The following is a 26,418-nucleotide window of genomic DNA, read 5'->3' as shown; positions in this document are numbered from 1 at the left end:
TCTGCCGGCTGCACGAACAGCTTGAGAACACCGTCCAGGAACAACCTTCCCCAACAACACGGAGAGGCAGCCAGTATTCGTACCGCAGCTCTCGCAGCCCCAAACAGACAGGGGGAGCCAATTTGGGCGTCAGTGCCAAATCTCCAGCACGTGTTGACATCGTAGGCCACGAGGTGCTCTCTTTTTCCATCTTCCAGTTCCTGCCAGGCCCGCCGTAAATAAAACCATCATTTCCTGCCAGTTCTGAGCCAGCGTGGCAATGGCACCGCTCGCTACGTGGACGAGCATAACCTTTAGTGGGCAAACAAACTTACAAGCACATATCTGGGTCTTCTTTAAAATCCCATTCAATTCTTTAATGGACTTTGTTTATTTCCTTCTCTGCAACCGAGACATTTAATTGTGCTGAGGAAGTTGGTCAATAATTACAGCATCTCATTAATACCAGTTACAATGTCATAAATATACCCACACAGGCAATTACTGCTCTATGGAATTAGATCAGAGATTCCTTTCCATCTGCGTTGGTCGCTTAACTCAGACGATGCAGCGACTGATGGATAACGTACTTAAACGGGAGGTCAACGGGAGAAATAGGCTTCTAATATTAAACAACCATATCTTCATAAAACTTTGTTTTATAACAAAATATCTTATTAAACACAACTTTTCCTATGCGTATCTATGTATATATCATACAGAAGTGTTGGCTTAAGAGTTCGGCTATAAGGCAGCAAATGCCTTTCACTGCCCAAATGGAAAATACATCTTCAGTAAAGCTCTAGCTTATAAAAGCGTCATCTTATGTTACACTGCCGCCATCTCCCTGCTCGTTTATTTTACGGGTACACGGCTCCACAGCTATGGGCTGCGGCCTCTATGCTACCTACGGCAGCTCTTGCTCCATCTCCTATTGCTCGTCTCAACGGTGCCAGGAAATTGATGGTTTTGGCCGTGGGATGAGGCACAAGTAATTTATTTTCTTAAATCCTTCCCATTTTTAATCATTACTGTGGATGCAGAACTACTCCCCTCTCAACGGTCCCTACATCCTGAACCTGAAGGTTATGTTATAATGGTTTATCCCCATTCTACCCCACCCCACAAACTAGGTAAAATATTAAGAGAAATACACAGCTCCGAGACTATAAAGGAGCTCAGTGGCAAGGACAAAAGCATCTCGGGAAAGAAAGTGCACGTGGGGACAGGAAGCATTTCAAAATCAAGGTCAGAAGTTCGTGTGTAACAAGAGCCCTCACTGCACAGCTTCAAAAACTTTTATGCAGTTCTTATAACTAGGCAACGTGAAGAGTCTTCAACTTGTCAGGATGACAGAGGAACGAGGGAGGACACAGTTGAGTGAAACGGCTGTCTGATTTACAAGAGATATCAAGGAGTGAGGGTTTCATCGCACGGGAAAGGGAATCTGCTCTGCAGCAGGAACAGGGGGCTAATTCAAGCAGCAGCACACAATGCCTACGAGGTGCATGTGGGGGAGGCTGACAGAGTGAACACCTGCTTTACAATAAACGTGACTATAGGTGCTTTTGGACTCACCGTCTAAGAAACTGATCCGAGTCAACACATTCTGCTAGTTTGGACCCTAAAGAGGGACCCCACAGCCAGGGGTCCCCAGGGAAAGTGCCAGGTTTCATTTCTGGTGCAACATCAACAAACAAACTTCAACTCTAGCCTTGCTCTCTCCCAGGAGAGCAATTTTAGCCATTCCACTCTCAGTACAAACTGGTGCAAGGTTAAGTGCTTACTGGAAGATCTTTCAGCATCTTGGGGATGTTTCCTAGCCAACTGGGGAATGTGCCCTTCAACACCTTTCTGACCTGTTACCCTAGGAGCATCTCCAACGAACGCAATGCCAATCCACCACCTTCCAAAATTCACTTCCCAAATTACACGGCCGGGCTGCCTTTGCCCCCAGGCTGCCAGCGCTACAGGTTGCAGACACTATGTGCCATGGTTACAGAAAGCAAACCTTCTTCTCAACACCCAGAATAGGACGGCCAGGATATAAAGCATGCGTTTTCAACAGAAATCATTTCTTTCTAACAGGGTCTCCTTCTTTCCCCCACCTTGCACACTCATAGCAAGCAGTGGAGCTAAGTGGACGTGCTGAATACCTGAGCTCTGATTCAAACTGAATACTGTTTTAGATCTTTTCAGGGAACTTGAGCGTGACAAAAGGTTAAGAGACAGCACCCAGAAAGAAAATAAAATTCTTCAACTTGCTCAAGCTGCAGTTGGATAGCTCGGCCAAAAAAAAAATTAAGTCTTTTTTTAGAAAAAGAAAAAATAAACAGGTCAAGTTCTGCACCGAGCTACCCTCACCCTTACGGGCCCTAGCATTCTTTAGCTTGAGCAACTGACCATTCATGCCAGATCACGAGTATACCGGAGCATCAAAGAAACCTTCAAGGTATTGCACACACTGAAACACACGCACGGAAGTCAATTGTCACCTCAAGGTCACCTGCAGTGGATGGCGGGCATGGTTCTCAGATCAGGGCGCTCTCTCTGGGCTAAGACATTACCTGCTATAGAAACACAACCAAACCTCAACCAACCGACTGAAATAAAAACCTTGCAAAAAACTCCTTAAATGCATGTGTGTGGGCGTGTGGGGTACGTGCGTGCACATACACGCACGCACAAGGTCAAAAGAGGCTATTTCATTCTGGGCTCCACATAAATTTTATCCCCATCCCGAATGCCGTAGGAATGCAGCGCTCGTGAGCTGTATTTCATCTCCTCGGGACCAAAGGGAGCTTCCTGGTCCAAGTAGAAGAGCAGCATGTTGCTTGTTGACAACTGCACCACAGTTTTTAAGTGCTTCTTCAATTCTGCCACAGTCTGATCGAGACGGATCGACATCTCTTCTACTTTGTCCTGGAAGTGCACCTCCACCTTCGCGCTGCTCTGCGGCCGAAGATCCACGACTGCCAAAGGCTCCAGCTTTCCGTACTTCGTGACCAGCTCGTGATACCTGAGGAAAAAAAAAAGAAAAAAAAAACAAGTCCAGAATTGTACAGTCCCTCATATACATAGTCCCTCTGATACTTTAGGGAGCAGTATTTTCATCACACGAAGCAACGTTCATCCCCGTTCAAGTCAGACAACCTAGACAGACATCCATTAGGAATAAATCTGGCTTGGTAGGAGCCTGTTTTCTCTTCAGCTAGCATGACACTTCACAGAGCACACAGTATTTCTCAAGCAAGACGCTGAACAGGAGAAAATACAAAGCAGAAAGCCCATCCAGTCCAGCCACTTTGTCTCGCAGTCCCCAGGTGCGCTGCGGCACCAAGCGAGACACTCAAGCTGACCGGTCTCAAAATAGTTCTATAAGGAAAACTTCACAGCAATGCTCCCTGCTGGGCTCCTACAGTTTCGGACACACCAACCGTGACTACAGTGGGATTGGCAAGGACGAGAGGACGCAACACTCGCAAGACTCTGCATGTCCTGCTGCAGTGAAAACACTTCCCTAAGGGGTGCCATAACCAAGCGAGCGGTACCACAAGTGACACAGCCCTCAGCTGAGATTCCCAGGACCTGTGGCTTCATGGCCCGGCCTGATAGTCAGAAATTCCTGCCATTTTCCAAGAGGACAGCTAGGTCCCAAACGTTACACTCCACTGAGTAAGGGAACAACAAGATTGCTGGATAAAGGTGAGCCCCTGCATGGTTTGGAAGCTGATGGGGAACAAATGGGGGACTTCTTGCCAACTGGTCTTTTAAGTGTGCTCTGAAATGACACGGGAATTTTACTGGCAGAGCTGCAATGGCTCCAAGGTCCAGCCCGGGGAGCCATCCCCTGAATGGAAAGCCTCTCTAACCCTTCTGCTGCCTTCAGCAGGTAGAGCTCCCTTCGGGGATGCAGCACCTCTCCTGCCTGGCTGGGAAAAGGGCAAAAAGGCAACACAACCCACAATGTAATAGAAATGACAAAGACCGAGAGCTGCAGAGAAAGGTAACGTTTCAGAGGCCCTCCACTACGTGCCGTACAGAAAGCTTTTTGTTCCCGACCCGAGCCTGAGCCGAATGTGATCGGTGCTGTGTCAGTGCCCCTGTCAAGAGATGACGGGACCTGGCAGGACGGGCGACCCCAGGGAGTCCTGCTCGAGGCAGGAATGTTCCTGCAGAACAGCAGCCCCTCTGTCTGCCGGGGAGTGAGGTAAGGGCCTCGAGGCACTAGGATTTCCCTCGTCTCACAGCCACACCGAGCCTCCGCCGAGGCTGAGTGTCCGAACGCAGGCTGCTGCCCTGCTCTCACAGTCACCTGGCTGATAGGATCAGGCTGATTTAGAAGAGCCATTAGTGCAGAGAGGAGAACGCACTCCCCGTACTCTACCTGCTGGCTATGCCCACAGTGAGCACAAGCACTGGCTGATGTGTCACCGAGGGGAAGGGCTTCATCGCGGTGCTGCTTCTGCCACCTCCAGAAGGACGCAGCCAGCAGCAACAGCCAACAGGAGATGGGGAAGGGAGCAAGCCTCCCCTTGCTGCCCTCAGCCTGTTTTGGGATGTCCCTGAAACTCTCACCGACTCCACACGTTGTGAACTGGCTGACGTGCTGACTGTAGTGCTGCTGCAATTCGTGCGTTATCCGAAACAGCAGCTGCACGGCGAGGCAGGGACAGCGAGTCTGCAGGACTGCAAGGGCTCACTGCTGTAAGGGCTCTAAGTTCCCAGCAATTCCCTGAAACACAGGCTAAAAGCAAACGAGGCTGATGGTGGGGAGAATAGAGAGAGATACAAACCTCCAGCAGGCTGAGAGGGAGAAGAATGGGCTACGATTACACAAACCTGTGCTGTAAATATGCAGAGGACCAGGCAAAGTTGTCTGCTATTTTCTCACATTGAAGAAAAGCAGAGCAAGCTTTGCAGCCTGCTCCTTGTCCACTAACTGCAGTCTGTAAAGAAAGTTGGGAGTCTGAAAGACTGGAACCCCTCAAATCAATAAGGACAAAGGCACGCTGCTCATTTGGTTCCCTCGTACCCCGGTAATAGGCACCCTGGAGACTTCTGTAATCGCCCTCGCAGCCTGACAGACGCTGGCTGCCAGAGAAGAGGATGCTGGAGAACTGAGCCTGACTAAAAGTGCCTCTGATATTCTGCAGATAAACAGCGGACCAGACACGCCGAGGGCTCATTAAAAGCCCACAGACACAAAGACGTCACTCAAGAAGCCGGCCAATATCGGATTGTAGGCTCAGCGCTCCTCCCTAACCCACGTCACCCAGAGAGGATTATTCCTGCCCATCTCACTCTTTTTCCCCGATCCCTTCGAGCTGTAGCCCATGAAAAGACGCAACCCGACCAGGGAGGTTTGCCGTGACAGAGCACGCTGTTTGTTTGTCGCACGTTATGGCTCGATAGTCTTGAGGGGGGCTGCTTCACTTACGTGTTTTCCAAGCACCAGTGTGTCGCCTTCCTCCGCTTGAGGCAGCACTGCAATGCAGATGCCGTGCTCCCAGCAGCAACGTGCGTGTGTCCTGATTCGATTCTAATTACAAACCACCTTGAGAGACCACACTAGAGCTGGAGCAAAGCGGAGGAAGCTTTAGCAAAACACACGCACGTGCAAAATCCCGCTGCCAGCTTGCTGGTCCTGTTAGGGCTGCTGTGCACGGGGCCAGGAACTGAACCCGGCCCTCGGCACTGGGGACACTCTCAGCCATCTGCAGCCTCATTAGAGAATACTCCGTAGTGGCACACAATTCCTCCAGAAGAGAATAACCCCCTTCAGTGGCCGCACAAGTCTCTTAGATACGCTGCACAGTTGAAGGGATTCAGACAAAGAGGCCATTGACTGAGAAAAGGACAGTAACAGTGCTTAAAGGTTAAGGAATCAGAGGCAGAAGTAATTCTTCTGTATCTTACTGTAAGAGCATACAGCTTGTTGGTCAAGATCAGCCCAGCTTCATGGGATGGGTGAGATATTACTGATTTCTTACCTGGCCAGACTATGCTAAGCACCCAGCCGCGCGTGGTACTGGGTAACTACACGGGCACACAGCCCATGGGCACACACAGCCCATCCTTCTCCACAATATATTGCTCCTGGACATGCAAGGCACCCATCACTGCAACGCCTAGAGACAAAAGCCCAGAGCAACAAGCAGGCACACCATCCAAGCCTACCAGCTATGTATTTACCTTCCCTCTCCTGCTCAAACCCTTGTGAGCTCAGGGCAGCACGCCCGTCCCACCAGGATCAAAGGGCTGCTTGCTCTTTAGTTTCTCTCCTCGTCTGTAACTGAAAACACCAGCGCGAGGTGCTGCTTTGCCTTCCCCCAGCTGCCTTTCCAAGTCACCCGGAGCCCTGTCTGCCAAAGATCGGGACTCAGCTGCGGCCATTGGGCTCGCCTGCCCGGCTTTCTCTCCTTCTGGAGCCATGAACACTGAGACAGAAACCATTTTTCTTAGAAATAAGATGTTACTGAAAAGAATCCATTCTAGTAACAGTGCCACAAGCTCACAGTCCCTGCCTCCCCCCTTCCCCTCCCTCTCCCCAGCATTTTCTGCCTGTGCTGCTAGCCCTTCCAACCGTTGTTTCATTTTTTTCCGCTTCAGGAGCTTCTAAAATTACAAGCCAGGACTTGTCCTCAGAACAAGGCCCAGGAGGGATCTCCGGCTGTCTTGTCTCCCTGACTACATTAGTACCCTTCGCCTCAGAACTGACCCCAGTACGCCTTCAGCAAATACTACAATTGCTGGACCTGTTAGTATTCGTACAGACCGTCGCGCCCTCAATTCCCCATTCCAGCCTTCTGATGCCCTCGCTGTACTGGCAGGTCACATACACAGCTCTTCCAAAAAACAAGAGGCAGGTTTACCTAGGAGTTAAGCTAAGAGAAACACTGACTGATCAGTGTAAACACCAAACACATTCCTGTCACATCTTTGCCATTCCTACCCAGCCACACCTTCAAACTTCTCCTCCTCACTTCGTTCCTACCTCTGTCTGTCCCCTGCCAGCTCACGCACACACACCCACACTCTTGTCCTGCCCTCTTTCTGTAAAGAAAGGGCTCTGAAGCTTCACTGTTCGAAAAGCACATGGGGGTCCTAGGGCAAAAGGCACATAAAGGCAGTGGCTTGACGCTCCACGATCCTTCCTCAGCCCATTAAGAAGCAGTAAGTAGATGCTGGTGCAGATACTGCCTGAACAGCAGCTGTCAAAGTTCATTAGTTTACTAAGATTAACAGGTCATTGGGCATACTTTTTGGCAAGGAAAAACCATCAGACTTGTGATTTGCAAGCTTCAAAGTGAGGGGACAGCTTCCCATTGCCAGCCTTATTCCACACACCAGATGGTCAAGAGAATTACATGCCCTGGCCTGGCACCGGAGAGCATGATCTGAACTGGCTTTTGGGGACTCCCAAACACAGGTGGGTTATGAAGCTAGCCACTGGGAGGCCAGGAAGTAATGAAGATCATGAAGTGAACAGTCATGTTGTTTAATGGCACTTGATGTGGACACTTTAAGACTGAATTTCACGCAGAAGTGATTCTACAAGTCATCAGACAACACTCTAATGTCACGGCATTAACTAAAACAGAAGGAGGGCAAGACGGGAAGGGTGTGAGAGATGTTTTTTTCATGGGCCAGCTAGCCCAGATTTCCCATGTAACATCAACTGCTTGGTCACCTTCCCTTTTGCCTCGCTGCCTTTTCTCCCCCGTTCTCCATTCCAAGACAACGAATTCGTACCTGAATGGGACTTCCTCCTCTGGGAACTCCATGTAATATCGGATAAAGAATCGCTCCGAGTCCTCTCGCTCCCCATCTGCAACAATGCTCCCATTGAGCTTGACGATAGACGGCAACCTGCTTGCAGACACCGAGAAATACAGTCAGAAAGACGGGAAACCCAGACAGGGTGACCAACAGGACAGTCTCCCCCAAAAGCTATGTGCTGCAATGTTAACATCAGGAGAATCCTGCCACATAGCCTTGTCTCCCTCCAGAGGGAGAGAGGGTGAATCCCATGCAGCTTCCAAGCACGTCCAGAACCAAGCATTACCATTTCCATTTCACCACATGAATGTATGATGTGTACATGTATGCATGAGAGTCAAAACCTCCTCTGGGAAGTTGAGAAGTTACGCTACGTATTTCCATTCCTCTCTTTCTTTCTGAAACAGCACAAAACAGCTCCAGTCTTTCTGAGTGGTGATTTCATACAGAAACCCATCTCCTAACAGCCTCTTCCTCCAATTAGCAGCTCCCAGCCACTCATTGTCATGAAACACGTCTTGGAGCGGAATAAACAAACAACAGACCTGGCTATTAGCAGCTTCCTGCGTTCCTCGGTGGTGTAGGACTGCAGCAAAGGAATTCCTAGTAATTTCACTTCCTCGAGCTTGGGAAAAGAATTTAACTTGTCGATGTCTTCCCAGCAATGCAGACCTGCTTGGAAGAGAAGAAGTTTTGCTTAAACACTCAGAGGTAATGAATTATGTATCCGAGACTATCAGACACAAACAAACAACATATGTTACAGGCAATTGTCAACTGAAGTTTCTTTGAGAAGTCAGGTTTTCAGTTTGTCGTGAGCAAAAAGACCTCCTTCATTTGCTTGCAAGATGCAGTAGTTTAAATTCTCTCCTGCTGCTGTATAAGCCTGGATAGATGATCTGTATGGGTGACTTGGGAGCTTAGCTTTTACACACCATCCAGCTTCATCCACACAGTAAAGAAAATGCCAAAAAAGAGCCACTCGACCTTTTGGCTTAAAAAAAAAGCAGAGGTCTCATTTAAGAGAAGCCTGTCAGAAAATGCTAAACTCAAGCCCAAACCGCGCATCACAGAGCAGCTCAGAAGAAGGAGCTCTTCTCAGAGCAGAAAGAAAAATTCTTATCAGCCACAGAGCTCTTGTAGGTGGGACAAAGCTACTGCAGAGAAATGGCCACATCTGAAGGAGAAACTGATGTCGCCAACAGGAAAATCTCCTCATCCCTTTGTGACCCTGTTCTGCTACAACGTCAGTAAAAAAAAACATTATCGTTAGCTCATTCCTGATCTCCACTAAGCTAAAAGGGTCTGCTAAGAGGTGCCAGTTTCAAGAGGGCATATCCTTTTGTGTTTCAGATGACAGAATTTTGGAGTGCTGCAGCTTTCTGTAAGAAAATGCACACACAGGCAGAAATAACAAATACTCAATCAGCATCTGTACCAACGTCCTTTATGCTATTTCAAGGAGCGAAGAATAACAAAAGGGAGGTGTCCAAAAGCAAATGCATCGATACTTGGTGCACTAACTTGTTTTGTAGCGCTTTCACATCCACTAACTTGCCATCTGATGTCTTTCTGATCACCGTTAAATGTTTTCATTCAGTTACTTAGGTTGCTTCCTCGGTTGCTGAGACAATTTTAAAACGATCGCTGCTCAGGACCTCTCTGTACTCCAGATTATTCTCTGCTTTGTTGTTTCTGGTCTCTACTCAACTTACAATTCCCAAACCACCAAAATGCAATGCAGAACCCCGAGTTCTTAAAGACCTGGCATCGAAATTGCAAAACTACTTATCATGGGAGCACTTGCTCCTCAGTGACACGGTGCTTTCAAATCCAGCTTAACAAGCTTTTCTTCCTTTGGTTAGCTTTAAGCCTTTTTTATATGGATTCTTTGATGCTTACATTGCAGAGCACGCTAACAAAGTACTTTCTACCTAGGTGAACACTTAACTGTCAGTTGCACTGCATATAAAGCTGTAGAGAACAAAAGGTGATGATGCATTCAGTACTTCTGCAGCAGAACTTGTGGTGTACGTGCCATCTCACAAGTGTATCACAGCTCTGATGCAGCTTCCTCTGTCCGAGCACAGGGCGCACTGCTCAATACACCAATTGCTTTTTCTCTTTCTGGAGTATCAGCTGGAATATCTGTGCGGCTGAAGTGTCAAGTAACCTCAAGCACAACTTGCGGTGAGCTTCCAATAACTGAGCACGGCTGACGGACAGCTTTGGCTGCTGTACGCTTGGTCCTTACGTGTCATGTACCTACATGTGTGCTCAGTTCACCCAAGATAAAACACGGATTGAACAGCAAATGGGATTCTCTCATCCACTGCACCGTCGGGCACTTATTTATCATTCCTCCAGCCGGAATCTCCTGGGGCAGGGACAGGAAATGGAAGGAAACTACTAACGAAAAAAGCCTTTTGCCAGCTCAGTTCGAATAACTACCAGCCCACCTTGCTCTGACTCATCGTTTAGGTAATGACTAACTACCAAAAGCAGCAGGTAAAGCCAACAGAAATGAGCAAATGGATTTCTTGCCTGTTTTCCTTTCCTAACGCTGCATTCCTCAGGTCAGTGCACTTCAGTGCACCTGCCAGGGTAGACCGGGCCGAAGGTAACCGTGTATTTTCATCTCGGCTACAGCAACAGACCCATGCACTTCAATCAGCACCGACTGTGTTTTTCACCTACTTGGGAGGAAATATCCTGATCTGCCATCACTTCCACCGAGAACAAAAAGCATACTGGCTCAAGGCACTCACCCGATTTGTGCAAATTGATGGATCGCAAGTTGGGGAACAGCCTCGCTAGGGAATCTTCCGTCTCTTCAATGGTCGTGAGGTTGTTGTTAGCCAGAATAAGTGTGTCCAGTGATGGAAACATAATCCCCAATTTTCGAATTTCAGTCCAGTCTTGAAGATTATTGTCAGTTATGTGGAGTAATTTGAGGGACTGACAGCAAACCGGAGAACAAGACACTGTTTCATAGTCATTAAGGCACAGGAAGAGCTCCTCCAAGCTGCAAAGGGGAAGAAGGATCATATCACCATCTCAGCATACCTTCTGAAATGATTATCATCTCAGGTAGCGGGACATGCACGTGTGATTTTAACACAACTTTCTTTAATGGCTCCTACGTGACCTGAAAACTCGGGGCAGAGAGGACCTCTGAGCTCTCCAAATGGAGCATTTCAACTACATCTCTGTTCTGCTCCTATCTGTAAGCTTCCTCCGCAGATGAAAAATAGCTCTACGTGTCCCCCTGGCCCACCAAATACTTTTATTGGCATTATTTGTGTAACAGATTGTTTGGGAGGGTGTTCCACATTTGTGCCCAACAAGCCACCAACCTAGCTCCATTAGTGATTGGTACCTACACTCAGTGCTCACCACTTAATTTTAAAAGGTGCTTTTATACCGTATAGCTGATCCTTTGTCCCCACATCACTGGTTTTGCCAAAGACTCCCATTTAAGAAAGAAAAAGTAGGTCCCACTAACTTTTCAGACAACTAAACTGCCTCCCCTAATCCCAGCTAAGCGTATGCTGGCCACGGGGGATGTACTGCTGCCATCATCTCCCCTTACAAAGCTGTAAGAAGAGGAATCTGATATCAAGCTAAAGCCACCGAGGACGTCTGGCGAAGCTGACTGCCATTGCTAAGGTGGACCGTGGCCAAACCACAGAAACGAACACATTTGCACAGCAAAGCACGATGAAATATTACTTGACAAGTGGCCAGACCCTCGGATTTCCATCCCATTCAAAAGCTATTAGTACAGGTATGTGCTGCGCCATTCAGTCGGCAGTGACTCACAAGCAAGCGTGTCGCCTCCCCCATTGTCGGCATCATTAGCCATCTCTCAACACCAGTCTTTAGGTTTGGAGGAGAAGCCTTGGTGGGCTTTGCAGCACCGCAAAAGTTCAGATTTTACGATGCTGTAGAGCATTCCCCTGGCCCGTTCCCAAGCTCCCAGAGAAATTCTGTTTTCTTCTAGCGATCACGCTTGCTTCCCCACACCCCTCTCCGCATGATTTGATAAAACAGCCTCGACCCGCGTGCAGTGAGTGCCCCTTTCCAGGCCCAGCTCCCCGTGCTTACTCTGGTAATTCCTGCAGGATTGTGTGGACTGTTTCCCAGGAAGCTTTGCTGTTGTTGAGCACAAGCTTGCGAACACCAGCGAAAGACCCAGCACACCTTCTCTCTAAAACGGACAAACTGAGAGGGTTGGAACTCAAGTTTAGAAACTCCAAGTGGGGAACGTTGGACACAATTTTACTGACCTAAGTGGGGAGGGAAGAAAAAAAAAAGAGAAAGAAAGAAATGCGTATCAGGCAGTAATCGGACCTCGAGCAATAATATCCCATTTCCAAAAGGAGACCCTCTGGAATGACCACGAGTCAAGGAAATTATATGGGGGAGGAAAATAAGGCTTTTGGACAACTACCTGCAATTCATACTCCAGCTATTCACTGATCTAGATTGATTGGTTAATTGCTCATTCACCTCAACAGTTCATTTAATTACACTCTCTGAGCAGCTTGATAAGAGACAGCAAGTCTCTTGGGAGAGGTCATAAAATTCACCTGAGCACCACGCTCGAGCAGCAGCGCACAACAGGAGCCAGCAGCTCAGGAAGCTGCCGCACCCCTCTTTTGGCAGGGGGGCCACGGGCACATCCCTTGAGTTTGTGGCCGTCGCTGATCACTTTTCCACTTTCCACTCACCTTTCCACTTCTCCCCACTAGCCACAGCTCTCACTGTTTTGCCCGCCGTGAGAGATGGAAGCTCATTGTACACACACGATGAATTCCTTATTTGATCCCATTACCCTGAAAACAGCAGCTTTCTTACAATCAATCCAAACGTTAGGTACCAATGCTTGGGGCTACTTTCTGCGTGTAATAGCCGTGTACCTGCGGGCACGGTAGCAGAGAGGTAAGGAAGAAAAATGCAGAAAAGGAAAAACCAGAGGCAGTGAGGTACGGAGCTGGAGTGCAGGATACATACTGGATCGTGTGATAGGGACAGGTGCTGACCTAGATACTGCCAATACCCAGAAAGATACCAGAAGAGGTTATTTAAATGATCTATTTGTGGCCACCTAAAAATGATTCAGTGACCAGAACGGCCAGGCAGCACCAATTTGTAAAGAACACATCACGTCAATCTAATTTTCCTCCTCGGCTGGGTAACTGATTCAGTGACAAGTCACCTAATGGAACAACAGCGTCTGCCGCCCTCTGCATGCCCGTCACATAGGCAAACTGGGGACTTACAGCCCCTGGAATATCACTCTCAATTACAAGTTCAGTACAGAACTAGCAGACATACCGAGGGCATTCTCTAGCAGAATACTGCTCGTTATGTTGTCGGTTGGCAACAATTGAACGCTGTGTGTTTTCTTAATCTGTGGATGATGCTAAGGTGGGAGGGCTCCTGTCACGTTGCAGTACAAGACCAGAGGCCAAAGCAAAGCCTCCTGAAAGCCAGAAGATGGAATTGAAGTTCAAGGACAGTCAGAGTTGGGAAAAGGCATCCACTGAGAAAATACTTAGGGGTCACAAAACACCTGGCTAGAGAGCTCCACTCCACAAAGCGATTGGGATGGGAGGAGATTTGGGAAGACCGTGACACACAGGCATACAATAGGGCCCAGATGCTAGCAAAGAATAGTTGTCTCTTGCAAAGCTTTAATTCATGCATTACGTACATGATGCTGGAGGCAATTACCCTGCCTTGCTTTGCACTAATGAAGCCTTAGCACAGGTGAGGTCATGCTTTGGGCTCTATGCTTTAATAACAAAGTAGACAAACTGGAAGGACATCACAGCAAGAAAAACAATACAGGATTTAGAAAGAAATGGCCTGAAAACAAAGGAAGGACTAACTGGATTTTTTTCAACGTTATCCTAAAATTGGAAAAGGAGACAGGAAAGCGTTTATACCCTTTGTGGGTATAAAAGGCTGTCAAGAAGGGAACTGTGTCATAATGCTCCTCCGTGTCTGCTGAGCACAGGGCAGCGAGCGATTGCCTTAATTTGCAGCATGGGAGACTTAAGTTACGTGGTTTGGACTATGAAGCTATTAGCTAAGCATGGGAACAGGCTACCTGGGGGTCTGGAATCCCCATCACCAGCAGTTTTTAAGAGCCACTTAGATATTTATCTGCTGGAGACAGGCTAAGAAAACCTAATCCCATCTCAGAGGAAGGGGCCAAAGAACATGGAAAACCTTTCATTTCCTGCTTTTCCGCAGTTCGTGCAGAAGCCAGCAACTTGTGCTGTCCAGGGACAGCCTGAAGAGTGAACAAACGGCAGGGTGCGAGGCATGCAGCTTGTGTGTGACCCCAGCTGCTCACCGGACACAAGGCCAGCCACACCAAGGGTGAGAGGCAGAACAGGGAGCAGGGAAGCAGCACCTCATTGCTGTGGGAGGCTTTTGGGGGTCACAGTAAAACAAGTCAGGAGGCACCTTATCACACGGCCTAACCTCACTGCTTGTAGTTTTGGCACAAGATAACAGGGACATAAAACTATTACAGAGTGTCTGAAGGAGGTCAGCAAAGATGGTGAAAGGCTCAGAGGGCAAGGTGAGCAGCTGAGGTCCCTTGGGTTGTTCAGCCCAGAGCCCAGGCTGAGGGGAGGCCTCATGGCGGCCTGCAGCTCCCTCACGAGGGGAGCGGAGGGGCAGGCGCTGAGCTCTGCTCTCTGGGGACAGCGACAGAACCCGAGGGAGCGGCGTGGAGCTGGGACAGGGGAGGGTCAGGCTGGGTGTGAGGGAAAGGTTCTGCACCCAGAGGTGGTCGGGCACTGGGACAGGCTCCCAGGGCAGTGGGCATGGCCTCGAGCCTGACGGAGCTCAAGAACCATTTGGACAAGGTTCTCAGACACATGGTCTGATTTTTGGGTGGCCCTGTGTGGAGCCAGGAGTAGGACTCAGTGATCCCCGTGGGCTCCTTCCACCTGAGGATATTGTACGATTCTACCCCAATTCTGGCAACCTCTGTGTCAGAGCAGCAACATTTCTGCAGACTGTGTTTGCTACCCATTTAAAGACACAGGAGCTTAACAGGACAGAAACTTGTGATACTTTACATTGCTCATCCTTTTTTTCCCCCATTTCTCATTTTTTTCTATTGTCCTTTTTTCTATTTTTTCATTTTTTTCTATTCTTTATTTTAAAGGATAAACACTGACACAGAAGCAGAACATAAGCCAATAAGGAACAACAGACTGCGATTATTTTACTCATGTTACATTGCATTTATCAAGCATATTCCAGCCAAGCACTTCAGAGCATTTTACAACAGCATTTAGCATTAATTAATGAGGCTTCATAAACGTTCTTTGATATAAATGTTATTAAACCTGTTTTGCAGATGCCAAAGCAAAAGAGGAGAGAGAATAAATAAATACCTTGCCCAGCATCACAGAATCAGTGGCAAAGCTGGGAACCAACTCCCATTCCTCAGACTTCCTTGGTTCTTACTCTGTTAAAAACCCGCACTGCTCACTAACCTCTTGACTTTTGAAATGCCAGCTCCAGTGCTTTGCATGATAAAAAATATATATTTGTCACCCACAGGCCAAGATCATAAGTCATGAGGCAAATGGAGTCAAGTGCCCAAATGGATTAAATTCATCAAGCTTATGGCTCTGTAGTTGTCAAAGTAAATAAGCATCGTCTTCATAGATGATAGAAAGAACCCACAAAATAAACAGAAATTTAACTCCTTTATATGAATGAAGTACTCCTATAACCTGTGATGCATTTGCAGTCCTAACAGTAGTCATCAAAGCTATTCAGAAAGACGCACATGTAACCATTTTACCTCATGCCAGTCTTCCAGTTTATTGTCAGAAAGATCTAATTCAGACACGTGAGCACAGAAGGCGGCGATTTCGTTCTCATCTCCTGCACAGGTGATGCCACAGCTGTTCAGTACTAGCACGCTTGGAAGGTTGAGACGATCTGAAAGAGGGTAGAAGAAACGATGCCCTATGGTCAGCATCACATTTCTTAGTTACTGATCACACCACCTTCACCTCAACAAGTGCAATCGAGATAAGTGTGAAATTCAGCAAACAACAAGAAATTCCACAATTTACATACATTTAAGAGAAATTGGGATAAATACGGATGTTATGACAAGTGGCTGACATAAACCAGGAAGCCTTCTTGCATCCAAACACACCATACCACCAGCAGGAGTGATGCTCTTCAGTTACTACACGCATTTCTGTCCACAGCAGAGCAGCAGGGACAGGCCAGTCCTTTGTAGTTTACAGTCAGCCTCGTATCAGTTCTCGCCAGAACTTATGCTCTTCCTCAGGCACCTGCTGCTGCAGATAGGATACAGAACTAGCTGGACTGTTAGCTGCACGGGGTCAGACTTCCGTATCCTCCTGTACTCAGCCCACTTTGGGCAAGGATATATTTAAACATTTCTTTTTAAGCTCTTCCTTTTCAGCTATCTAGAAGAGCCTGGAAAAGCTTAGGTCTCTGCTCTGCCTTTTACGTTTCTGCTTCAGTTTCACTTTAGTCTCTCCTCATGCAGGTAAACATTCTTAGAGTTATTTCGCAGACGAGGACTTAGAGCGCAGTCACAGCTTGATTTGCTAAGGCCAAACCATGACAAACTAAAAAGGTATGGATTTGTCACAGGAAACCATGTCAACCCAAGAAATCCAAATTCAGGCAATGCAAGTCATCAGGTTTACTCTCTTTCACATACAGTACAGCGCTCTCATCTCTGTTGAGTATCAAAATCTGCTAAAATTTAACAACCAGCTTTCTCCTAAAAAGATGGCCCTTTTTCTCTCCCTTTAATACTTGACAGCTACATGAACAGAAAGGGATTCTAAGAGCAGACAATAATTGGAGTGATCTGAGTTTTCAGTTTTATTTTGCTCACTAGCATTAGGCTTTTTTAAAGGAGAGTGTTGTACTTCGGGACCTAGTTGTGATGTACTTGCAGGTCACATCTCAATCACACTTTAAGACTTATAAACATGTGCCTTGTTTTCCCCATCTAAACAACCCAGGTAGGTGTGTGCTGGCACATGGGAGAGGGCACTGACTGAATATTCCATCAGGCTGATTTTCTGTTTGTGTTAATTTTGACTGACATGCTGTACGTTTTATCCTCAGCTGAACTCAGGCCCCTTTTTCTCCTCTGTCAAACTCAGTTACTGTACATTTCACCCAGCTAACTTCCACGGCCGGTTTCCCCTTTGGGGCTGGTTATGATACAAATTGACCTGACGGAAAATTAAACTAGACTTACAACTCAACATGGGCAAGAGGTTAAACAAAGAAGCGGCAGGTTGGTGGGATAAATGGGCATCTCAGAGTCATCTGGACAAACAGAGAACCAAATGTTAATGTCAGAGCTGGAGGGAAGACTAAAGGGTGTCAAACTGATCCAGTTCAAAGAACGTGAAATAGCAACATAGATTCTGCAGTCTTGAAGGCTGAAGGACGTACATGAGCAGCAAAGCACTTGAGACACACATCTGTCTGAAAGTGCCTTCAGGCAGTAAGGTCAGAAGCAAAGGAGAGAGAGGATTTCTCCACTAGGTCAGCAAAAGCAGTCTCAGAGATAAGTTGATGCCCTGAGAAGAGAGCCAAAGCAAACCACAAATTCCCTTGAGCCACTTGTCACAAAAAAAGTCTTGCTGGATATTCTGCAGCTCATCACTTGGCTTGACATAAAATCCAGTCCTGTGTGCACTGGACTCCCTCTGTACCTGCAGACATCAATGCAAGCTGATGGTGCCGCGTGATACTGCTAGAATATGGAGTAACCTCACATCTGGATCACGTTTTTTGCATTTGTTAAGCCACCTCTGCCAAAATGCGTGTTGCTACAGCCGCTAATAAAGCGGTTAATATCACTAGGCTGAAAAAAATGCACAGCAGGGACTGCCTAGCCCTCAAAACTTGGTGCTACACAAGGCCTTATTTCCATTTTTCATCAAAAAGATTCTGATTCTGCTGTGCTGACAAGGCAGGTGGTAGGACCTCAGGCACCAGATCCACTTTGTCTTTGTTAGAATACAGTCTCTCAGCTCTCTAGTAACAAACACATTATAATACAGCATGATTTATTTTTTTTCTAGGCAATTCAGGGCAATTCTCCTTTCAATATAAGCAACAGCAACTGAGAAACTGATCCCACCTGAAACCCCACAGGCTCCTACCTTTCATAGGTGAACCCTGTGGAGTTGCGGGGACATGCACCCCCATCCCAGGACCACGACGATAAGGGAAGTTCTCAGGGCTGTATTTCTCACAAAGAACTTGCATGAAACTCCTTCCGCTGGGCTGGTCCATGCTCCTTTCTTGGACTTCTAGTTAAGAGAGAAAACAGTGCACACAAACAGTCAGCAACTGATCATCACCTCCAACAGCGGTCTTTGGGAACACAGGACACAAAGTGACCAGCTGGGTCATCCGTCTTAATTCTTCTCACCTGCAGGTTAGTCTAACAGGCCTCAAATTTAAGATTACAGTGATATGTTACTTGTGGGGGGAGACCAAAAAAAGAAAAAGCAAAAAAAAGAATTAAAAAAACAAAAACAAAAACAGAGAGATAACAACAGACCCCAAGCTGCAAAAGATTTTACTTCTGAGTCTCACAAGAGGACTTTGAGATTTTCCTATATATATTCTCAAACACTTGCAGGATGGCACGGATGTGGAAAGAGCAAAGAGCTGTTTATGTTCAAGCAAGAGATTGCTTGAAAGAGTATTTTCATCCTGTCACTTCCCTACTCTCTAACTCAGGCGCACTAGTCAAGATCAGTTTTGGGGATCCTAATTGCTGCGTGCTGAAGTTATGGCTTGATCTTTACACCCTGATGTAAAATGACTCTTTTGTTGACTGGGGCACTAATACTTAACCCCAGCCATTTGCTTTGACTGATTGTGATGCACCCTGATTACACCTGAGTGACACAGAGAGGCCTCAGCACAGAGGCGCCCGCCTTTCAGCCAGGCAGACCAAATGAAGGTGATGGCTTCAGCCGTAGCTTTTCGGATGGGGAAAAAAAGGAAAGAGAAAAAGGATCCACAGCACCTTACTCGTTTATAAAGACACTAGGCAAAGCAGCTTGTGGTTTGCTTTTTTAAAATCAGGCCAATGCAGTACACAGCCCAGAGCAACAGCCTCTGCTAGCAAGACTTCCATCAGCTGGCCCGCGGGGTGTCATGGAAGTACTCGACTCTGAGAGTAAAATCACTGAGGATCTCTCGGGGGTCTCATCCTTACTGACAGCGATGCCTCATGCAAACCAAGTCCTGGCCTGAAAAGCAGCAGCATCACTTCTCCTCTGACATTTGCCAAGAACTCCAGTCCTTCCGCCCTGCTTGCAAACCTGGGCTTCTAATTCGACCACAACAGCTGTGTCACACGGGGCTCTCACGCACACAGCACATCACTTGGCCAGCCCAAACAGTAAGTTCTGCCAACTCGGTTTTGCAGCTGCTGAATGGATCTTGAAGATAAAGATGCCCTTCATATCTACGCATGCCACGGAACGGAACAGCACAGGAAAAAGGACTCGGGATACCAGGGACTGCTGACCTGCCTAGAAAGATATCGAGCGTCAGCTGGAAGCGTACTTGGCACAAGGACGCCGCGATGGCTGGCACTCCGTTGTGCCCCAGCAGGAACGAAGCTCATCTGTCCTACTTCCCTGCACACACTCTGAGCTTGGCATTTTGGATTATTCTGGATAATAAAGGAGGCATCATAAAAGAAAGGGAGCCACAGTGTCCCCTTATTTCACAGAGGTCTTGCACTCCAACGCTGGGCCTGCTACCTCCCACGGACACGGGGAAGAAACCCACAGCCGCCTGCTCGAACAGCACAGGGCAGAAACTCGCAGGGAACAACTGCGGGTTTCCAACAGCAAACACTTGGAGCAACGTTTTCACTAAGTACAGCACAACTACATTTTGAGAACACCAGCAAAACCCAGCTCACGTAGGTACGTACATAAACCTGCACCTGCAGGACTCCTGCCAGAAACCCTCACCTTTGTGTGCACGGGGGACACCACAACTACGCTGAAAATGACGTTGGCAACCAACATTGGATTACAATTTCTGTCTCTTACAACTTTCCCTTACACTTATTACTGGCAATGGCAGGTATAAAATCTTAAACAAAGAAGATTTAGCTAGGGTTCAGGCTCCCCTTGCTGAGACTCACCTGCTTAACCAGCTCTACTTCACTTCTTCATGGTCAGACCACCTAGAATTCCCCCATCACAAAATACTTTGGTATAATAAGAAGCAAGCTGACAGACATCTCTTACAACGTTTATGTAATATACACAGTTCACACGCTATAAACACAAACTGCAAGAATTAGGCTGCCTAATCTAAAAGAAGCACACCTTTTCTAGCCCTCAACAGCTTGGCCAACTGACAGCTCAGCCTTACCTTGCTGCTTCCTGCCCCTGGTCAATGTGAAGCTACAACTGAAAATGAAATCCTGAAAGCAAAGTTTGTGTCAGGAACAAGGTATTTAACTTCAAGCCACACCACGTGGCAGGCACAATTTGCATGGCCAGCCAAGGCTTTAGGCTCACAGGCCCTCAATCCAGAGTGGTTTTGCAGCTCAGTATTGTAGGACAGACAGCCGCTGCTTTCGAAGCACACATGCAGCCCTCCTGGGCCAAAAATCAGAGAACTCCCCCACGCACAAAGCTTTCTGTCCTTCACGCAGCTTTTCTATCTCCTCCACTCCTGCTTATCTGCTGAGCAAACATCCAGCTGGGAATTCCACGCGATAAAGTCGCTCTGACATCAAACTAGGGGAAGAAAAATAACCACATTTTCAGCTGCAATACGAAAATATTCCAGAACTGAAACAAACCCCAAATGCCAGCCATGTTTAGCACCTCTGAATTACAAACATTGTCTTTCTCAAGCTTTACTTTTGCAAGTATGCCATTGCCAGGAGATGATAACGTCAGGGGCAGTTATGTTTTCTACTACCCTCCTCGTCAGACTTCGCATTAACCGTAATAACCCGTCACGCACGTGGCTTCTCTGAATCACTACCATTACTTAAGAGCAACGAACACGCAAGGAAAGCGTGACGCATTCCACACGAATGCTGCCTGCACGAGAGCAGAGCAGGGTAATTTGCAAGGTGCCCATTCCTGAGCGCTGTCCTACTGATGGTGCAAGAACAGCTCCTGTCCCAAAATAACTCTGGGTTTTCTAAGTGACGGCAGAGACTGCAAGAGATGTCCTCGGTCTCTGGAAGACGTTGACAAGAAGTCTTTGTTGACTATGTTTAAGCTCAGCTGGAAGGCTGTGGCCCCAGCGACACTGCAAGCATCCGCGAAGAGGAGCACACAGCTGGTGGAGATCCGAGGGACACCCACCGGGCTTCTGCAACTGGGGGGGGTAAAGAGAAAGGAGGACACCGGGCGATGACACGAGAAATATCTCTGTGGCAGGGCTGGAAAGCAACCAGGAGCACAAGAGCCCCTGGAAGAGAACGATAACGTTAATGGCATTGTCCAGAGCCATGCAGGAGCGGGTTCGTAGGCTCCAGAGCCACCTGGGAGCGGGTTTGTAGGCTCCAGAGCCACCTGAACGCCTCGGGAGCGGGTTTGTGGAAGAGAATATAAACATTGGGTGGAAGCAGCATGGGCTGTAGCCATCCAGGCCGTCCCTGCACGCTGACAGGTCCGCACAGGTGGGAAACGGAGCACGGGGAGCGCGCGTCCAGCACCAACACCCCCAGAAGGCAGCCCAAGACTTCGCTTTAGCCCAAGCTACCACCCCAAGGCTTTATTTTCCAGGCGCTGTTGGACGGGGATGGCCGCAGGCAGGCAGGGCTGGGGGGCTCCTGGGCCACCGCAGCGAGACAGCCGGGCCCCAAAACTGCCAGAAACTGCCCCAAAACGAGCCTCGGCCCCTGCAGCCCCGCAGGAAGCCGAGCCTGGGGACAAGGACCCCACGGGGGGGGGGCTCACCCCGGCCTCCTCCTCCTCCTCCTCCCTCCCCCCCCCTCCTTTCCTTCCTCCTCCTCCTCCTCTTCCTCCCCCCCCAGCCCGGCCCCGCTCACCCAGGCCCGCCGGCCGCGTCCCGCATCGACCCGGAAGGAGCTCGGCGGTAGCCAAACATCACGTGATATCGCTTCCCCCCCCCCCCCGGCACGTGACACCGGGCGGCCGCGGTTGCCATGGCAACGGGGATGCCCGTCCCCGCCGCGCGGCCTGGTTTTCGGGTGGGGCGCGGCGCGGGCAGGGGGCGTCGGGGTGTGCTCGGCGGTGGGGCTGGGCATAAACACACAAACACAACCCACGTTCCAGTGTGTAAACATAAATCACATCCCAGTACATAAACAAGAAGCACGTCCCAGTGTATAAAACACGAACCACATCCCGGTGCATAAACACGAACCGCATCCCAGTGCATAAAACACAAACCGTGTCCCAGTGCATAAAACACAAACCGTGTCCCAGTGCACAACCACGAACCACGTTCCAGCGCATAAAACACAAACCACAGGGTGACGTGCGTGCTACGCGCATGACATCACTTTCACAAACAGCCCGGGCCTGTCCTGCATGGACCTGGCTAACAGCCCTTGCCAGAAACGCACAGTCCCACATGACCAGTTTGCTCGTTTCTCTCCTTTTTTTATCCGTTGTGTGGCACCTGGTCAAGGTGTGATGGTAAATCTGGTGAGTGAAGGCCATGGTGGAGGACCCTACCTGGCAGCATGTCTCCCCCGCTTCCCACCTTGTCCTTGCTAGGGTTACGAGGAAGGTCAGAAATGCCTGAAAGTCCTGCTGCAGGCGAGGACGTTCCCAGCTGCCAGCCCTGCCCAGCCTCTCACACCACACACACTGCCTCATCCTGTGCCTTACCACCTGGATTTACCCATGCTCTGCCACCCAGCTGAGTGCAGCAGCAGGAAAAAGGAAAAAAAAGACGAAAAAGAAGCGCATGAGCCCCAGGGGGTGACAGCCTGGGTTAACTCCTGTCATTGAGCTGCTGCCTCATTCAGGCCAATGTCATAGGCTTATATCCACAGGTTTATGGCCAGGGGACTAAAGCAGGTGTCCGACAGCTCATGCTAGGCCAAGGAGGCGATTCTTCTAGGGCATCTGGAGCTAACCCAGTTCAGCTGAGGATACCTCAACAGCAAATACTCATCCCAAGAAGCAAAGCAAGCCTCGGGCAGACCACTGGCAGAGTTAGAGCCGCCAGCACATTATCTAAGCACCAACAGCAAAGTTAAAAGCTGCATTAAGCCAAATGAGAAGTGCCCCAGTCTATTACCATTCCTAAAACTCAGTTTTTTGTCTCTTGTTCCCTGTTTCCCCTTGGTGCTTGGACTTTGTTCCCACACAGCAGCTTTTTACATAAAGCATTGGGTATGCATCTTTAAGACTCTGGTGGAGAAAGACTTATTTACTGCCCAACATTGCCTGATGCTGGATTATGAAAGACTCACATTATTGCTATGCATCCCGGGGCAAATTCTACCATCGCTGCTATGTGAAAGGCGTCAGGGTTTTCAGGTAGCACAGTCCAAATCACATGCAGTATCTCCTTACAATTCCGCTGTATGCCACCCTGTCAACCCCAGGCTCCTTACGGCAGTAAGCTGCGTTTCTTCCCAGCCCAAGCTGTCACTGCTGAAATATATGCATGGCTTTCATGGGCCTGATTTCTCTTTAACACAGAGAAAAACACTTTGGTGTTCTTTCTTATTACCCTGTTGACACAACATTGGTTTTATTTTGTTCCTAGGCAGGCCAGCAGAGATGAACATTGCCTTGCTAACACTGCGTTAAAGGAACGTTTACCCGCATGCTCTGAATGGCTTATTTGGTTCTTTTTATACATTCCGGAGAGAGAGCTTTGTCTCTGTTTGGTTTTCCTTTCCCCGCTATTTCTCATATCTGTTTCAGTGAGATAAAGAACTCCATTGCATTCAGAGGCTACACTCTTTTTCTAACAATCCACGCTTTTTTTTTTCTTTTTCTTTTTTTTTTTTTTTTTTTCCCGCGGCTTACCTGCGCTATTTAGTTGCTAGAAGGGAGAAAGAGAATACTTTAGCTGGTAACTGGCACCAGCAGGCTACATTTGGGTTTGAAATACACTTTAGTTGCTGCTTTCTGTAGTTACAGATCAAGCAGATAATAACAGATCTCTGTGTTAACCTCTGCTGGGTCAGTGCTGCAAGTGTGAGAAAGTGACTGGTGCATTCCCTGGCCTAAATTAAAGACAATCTTAATGGGGACTGTAAAAGTCGGAGAACTGGTAACACAATATAGTCTTTCACCTCTAGGTGCCAGTTTGAATTCAGCCCAGGCTAGCGCCGATTGAATGCACTTATCTCTTGCCTGCCTCATTGTTCAAGGGAAATAAGTTTGACGGGTCTCAATCTACTCCTCCTTAGAAGACAAATATTCGCTTGCCAAAGCCTTTACAGCCATGGGTGACCCTCGCTGGCAGGTTCCCCTCTTTCCCACAGCCGCCTCCCCTAGGATTAAAATGGCCATGGGAACTGCAGTCACCTCTCAGCTTTTCCCTCCACGTCTGCTTGGGCAGGGGATACCTACAGCAGCTCTCATCCATGCTGGAGCTAGTTTGTGCCCTCAGCCCGGTGAGATTCACGTTGTGACAGAGCAATCCAAGCCCCGTTTCATTATTATCGTACGTTTAGAGCTGGACGTGATCAACCTCACCAGGAAAAGCATCCTCAATATCTGAAAAAGTTCCAGTCACAGTCCTTCCCCCGTGACTCTTGCTTCTCATGTGCCACAAATAAACATCGCCCACCAGCAAGGGTGGCACTTACCAGGGTCTGAGCTGGTACTCGGGTTTGTAGATACCAAGGCCAGAAGGGAACTGCTGCTAACAGCCAGAATACAAGCCCCAGACTCCCCTGATTTCAATCCCATCAGATCTGGAGCAGATCTTTCAGGAAAAAAAATAATAATAAAATGCATATACTCTGAAAAAGTTCCTGAGGCAGAGAATCAAACACAGGCTGTAAACAAAAATCAAACAGCTACTTACTCAAAATGTTAAATAATTAAAAAACAAGGAGGCCTCATTCTCGTCTGAGGCACCTAAACCCAATTAATTCCCGGCTGACACTGATAATGAACTCACTGTGCCCAGGAAAGCAACATCAGTGTCACGCATGGGGACACACCGAGATCGCAGACCCGCGCAGGGTCGCACACCGAGCTAATGGCATCAGCAGTGGCAGGCGCATCTAGCAGACTGTTCCTTACCAGAATAATTTCCCCCCATTGAAATCACCAGAGGTTTTTAGGGAAGATGGGGGGAGAGCTGAAACATATGCAATTTTCTACTTTTCTTTTTCTTTTTGATCCTTTTGCTCATGGGTTTGGCAACCGCAGCTTTCTTCATCCTCGGAGATTATTCGACAGTTCCTCAGAGTCTTCAGTTTTCTCACAAATCTCTCTTCCTTTCACTTAATTTAAACATTTTGGGCCAATTTAATGATTTAATAATGAGAAATAAAATTGGAACTTTAATAAGTGTTGAGAGAAGAACTTTTCATTTCATCTGGGGATTGAGAAGGGCGCTAAAGGTGTGAACCCTGTTAGCCCTGCTGGCCTAGCCGAGCTCCAGCATGGGAGAGCCCGATCCTGAGAGATGCTGAGCGCTCGCTGCTCCCACTGAAGTCGGGGAAGTCCCACAGACTCGGAGCTCAGTGCGGATTTGGGCTCCATAAGACACAAAGTGAGCACATAAATCCACAGCAGCACTGTCTCGCGGATGCCTGGCTAATAACTTTAAAGCCCGGCTTCATTTAGTACTACCGCCAGCTGATCAACTCCAAGCAGCTTCTCGCTACACCATTAATTTAAGGTAACAATTCACTAAGATCTTTGGTTCCGCACAAGTGCTTCCCAAAATCACTTCTTTGGTCTCTGTCAATTATCTGAGACTAATGCAGCTTGAAGTTACCTTTTAGAGCAAACATTACTCTGCTGTCATAATTCTAAAATACTATCAGTAGCCAAAAGACAGGAAGGATGCTGCTTTCAGCTCCAGAAACTCAGGCTGCAAATTCAAATGGAGAAATAAAAAATAAATCAGTGCTGGTGCAGGCTGAGGATCAATTGGATTTTCATAGTTTGGGAATTGCTAGCCGTGTTCACAGGACCAAATGGACCTCGAGCCTTTTACTCATCCGATTTCATTTTCTGGATGACTACTATTAGATAAAGGCAGGTTCTCAGGTGCCTCTGCAATGCTACCGGCCATCAAATTATATCTGGCAAATCAAATCTCACACGCTCGGGGCTGGACTCGCTGGCTGGCTGCTCCCTCACCCTCTCCATCGCAGCACAGCTTCCCTCACCGTGCTGGGGGCAGCCGGGCAGCCTCGCTCTTCTTCTTCTTCTTCACCTGCCGTGCCCAGGAGGCTCCTGCTGACCCAGCCTGAGCCCTGAGAAGGGCAAATTTGGGCACGGGACATGCCCGGCACCTTTCTCCAGATGGCTCGGATCTGCCCATGCAGTGCACCTGCGTGTGGCACCCACTTGCCGCCCCATTTGGGATGTATCTCCACGTGGATCGCTACTTCCACTCTGCTAAATCAGGCAAAAAGGGAACCGGCAGACA

General features: G+C 48.2%; 1 protein-coding gene across 4 annotated transcripts; it reads right to left on the bottom strand.

The window, feature by feature from the left end:
- Window positions 1-331: 331 nt before the first annotated feature.
- On the bottom strand, window positions 332-21,958 carry TBCEL (tubulin folding cofactor E like). Of its 4 annotated transcripts, XM_083808700.1 has the most exons (9): window positions 17,973-18,102; window positions 17,057-17,127; window positions 15,883-16,112; window positions 15,602-15,741; window positions 11,869-12,050; window positions 10,530-10,786; window positions 8,307-8,433; window positions 7,735-7,851; window positions 332-2,998 (listed from the first exon to the last, which is right to left on the bottom strand). In XM_083808700.1, the coding sequence occupies exons 3-9, from the start codon at window positions 15,965-15,967 to the stop codon at window positions 2,680-2,682; spliced, it is 1,227 nt and encodes a 408-aa protein (XP_083664826.1). In that variant the 5' UTR covers window positions 15,968-16,112; window positions 17,057-17,127; window positions 17,973-18,102; the 3' UTR covers window positions 332-2,679. The 4 variants fall into 4 exon arrangements, with proteins under 4 accessions (XP_083664826.1, XP_083664823.1, XP_083664825.1 ...); XM_083808697.1 differs by lacking the exons at window positions 15,883-16,112; window positions 17,057-17,127 and adding an exon at window positions 21,863-21,958 and having other exon boundaries at window positions 17,973-18,122; XM_083808699.1 differs by lacking the exons at window positions 15,883-16,112; window positions 17,057-17,127 and adding an exon at window positions 21,863-21,944 and having other exon boundaries at window positions 17,973-18,119.
- Between the last annotated feature and the right edge of the window lie 4,460 nt (window positions 21,959-26,418).

The sequence above is a fragment of the Anser anser genome (assembly GCF_964211835.1).
Source record: "Anser anser genome assembly, chromosome: 22".
Taxonomy (NCBI): domain Eukaryota; kingdom Metazoa; phylum Chordata; class Aves; order Anseriformes; family Anatidae; genus Anser; species Anser anser.
The sequence above is the reverse complement of the archived record's forward strand: the minus strand, read 5'-3'. Positions and strand labels throughout refer to the sequence as shown.

Bases quoted from the DNA above. Each gene is read 5' to 3' on its own strand.
- TBCEL (XM_083808697.1), bottom strand. From the start codon at position 18,105: ATGGACCAGCCCAGCGGAAGGAGTTTCATGCAAGTTCTTTGTGAGAAA. The intron at 12,051-15,601 runs GTAAAATGGTTA...CTCCCCACTTAG, and splicing joins AACTGGAAGACTGGCATGAG to GTCAGTAAAATTGTGTCCAA. The intron at 8,434-10,529 runs GTGAGTGCCTTG...TCTTCCAAGCAG, and splicing joins CATCAATTTGCACAAATCGG to GTCTGCATTGCTGGGAAGAC.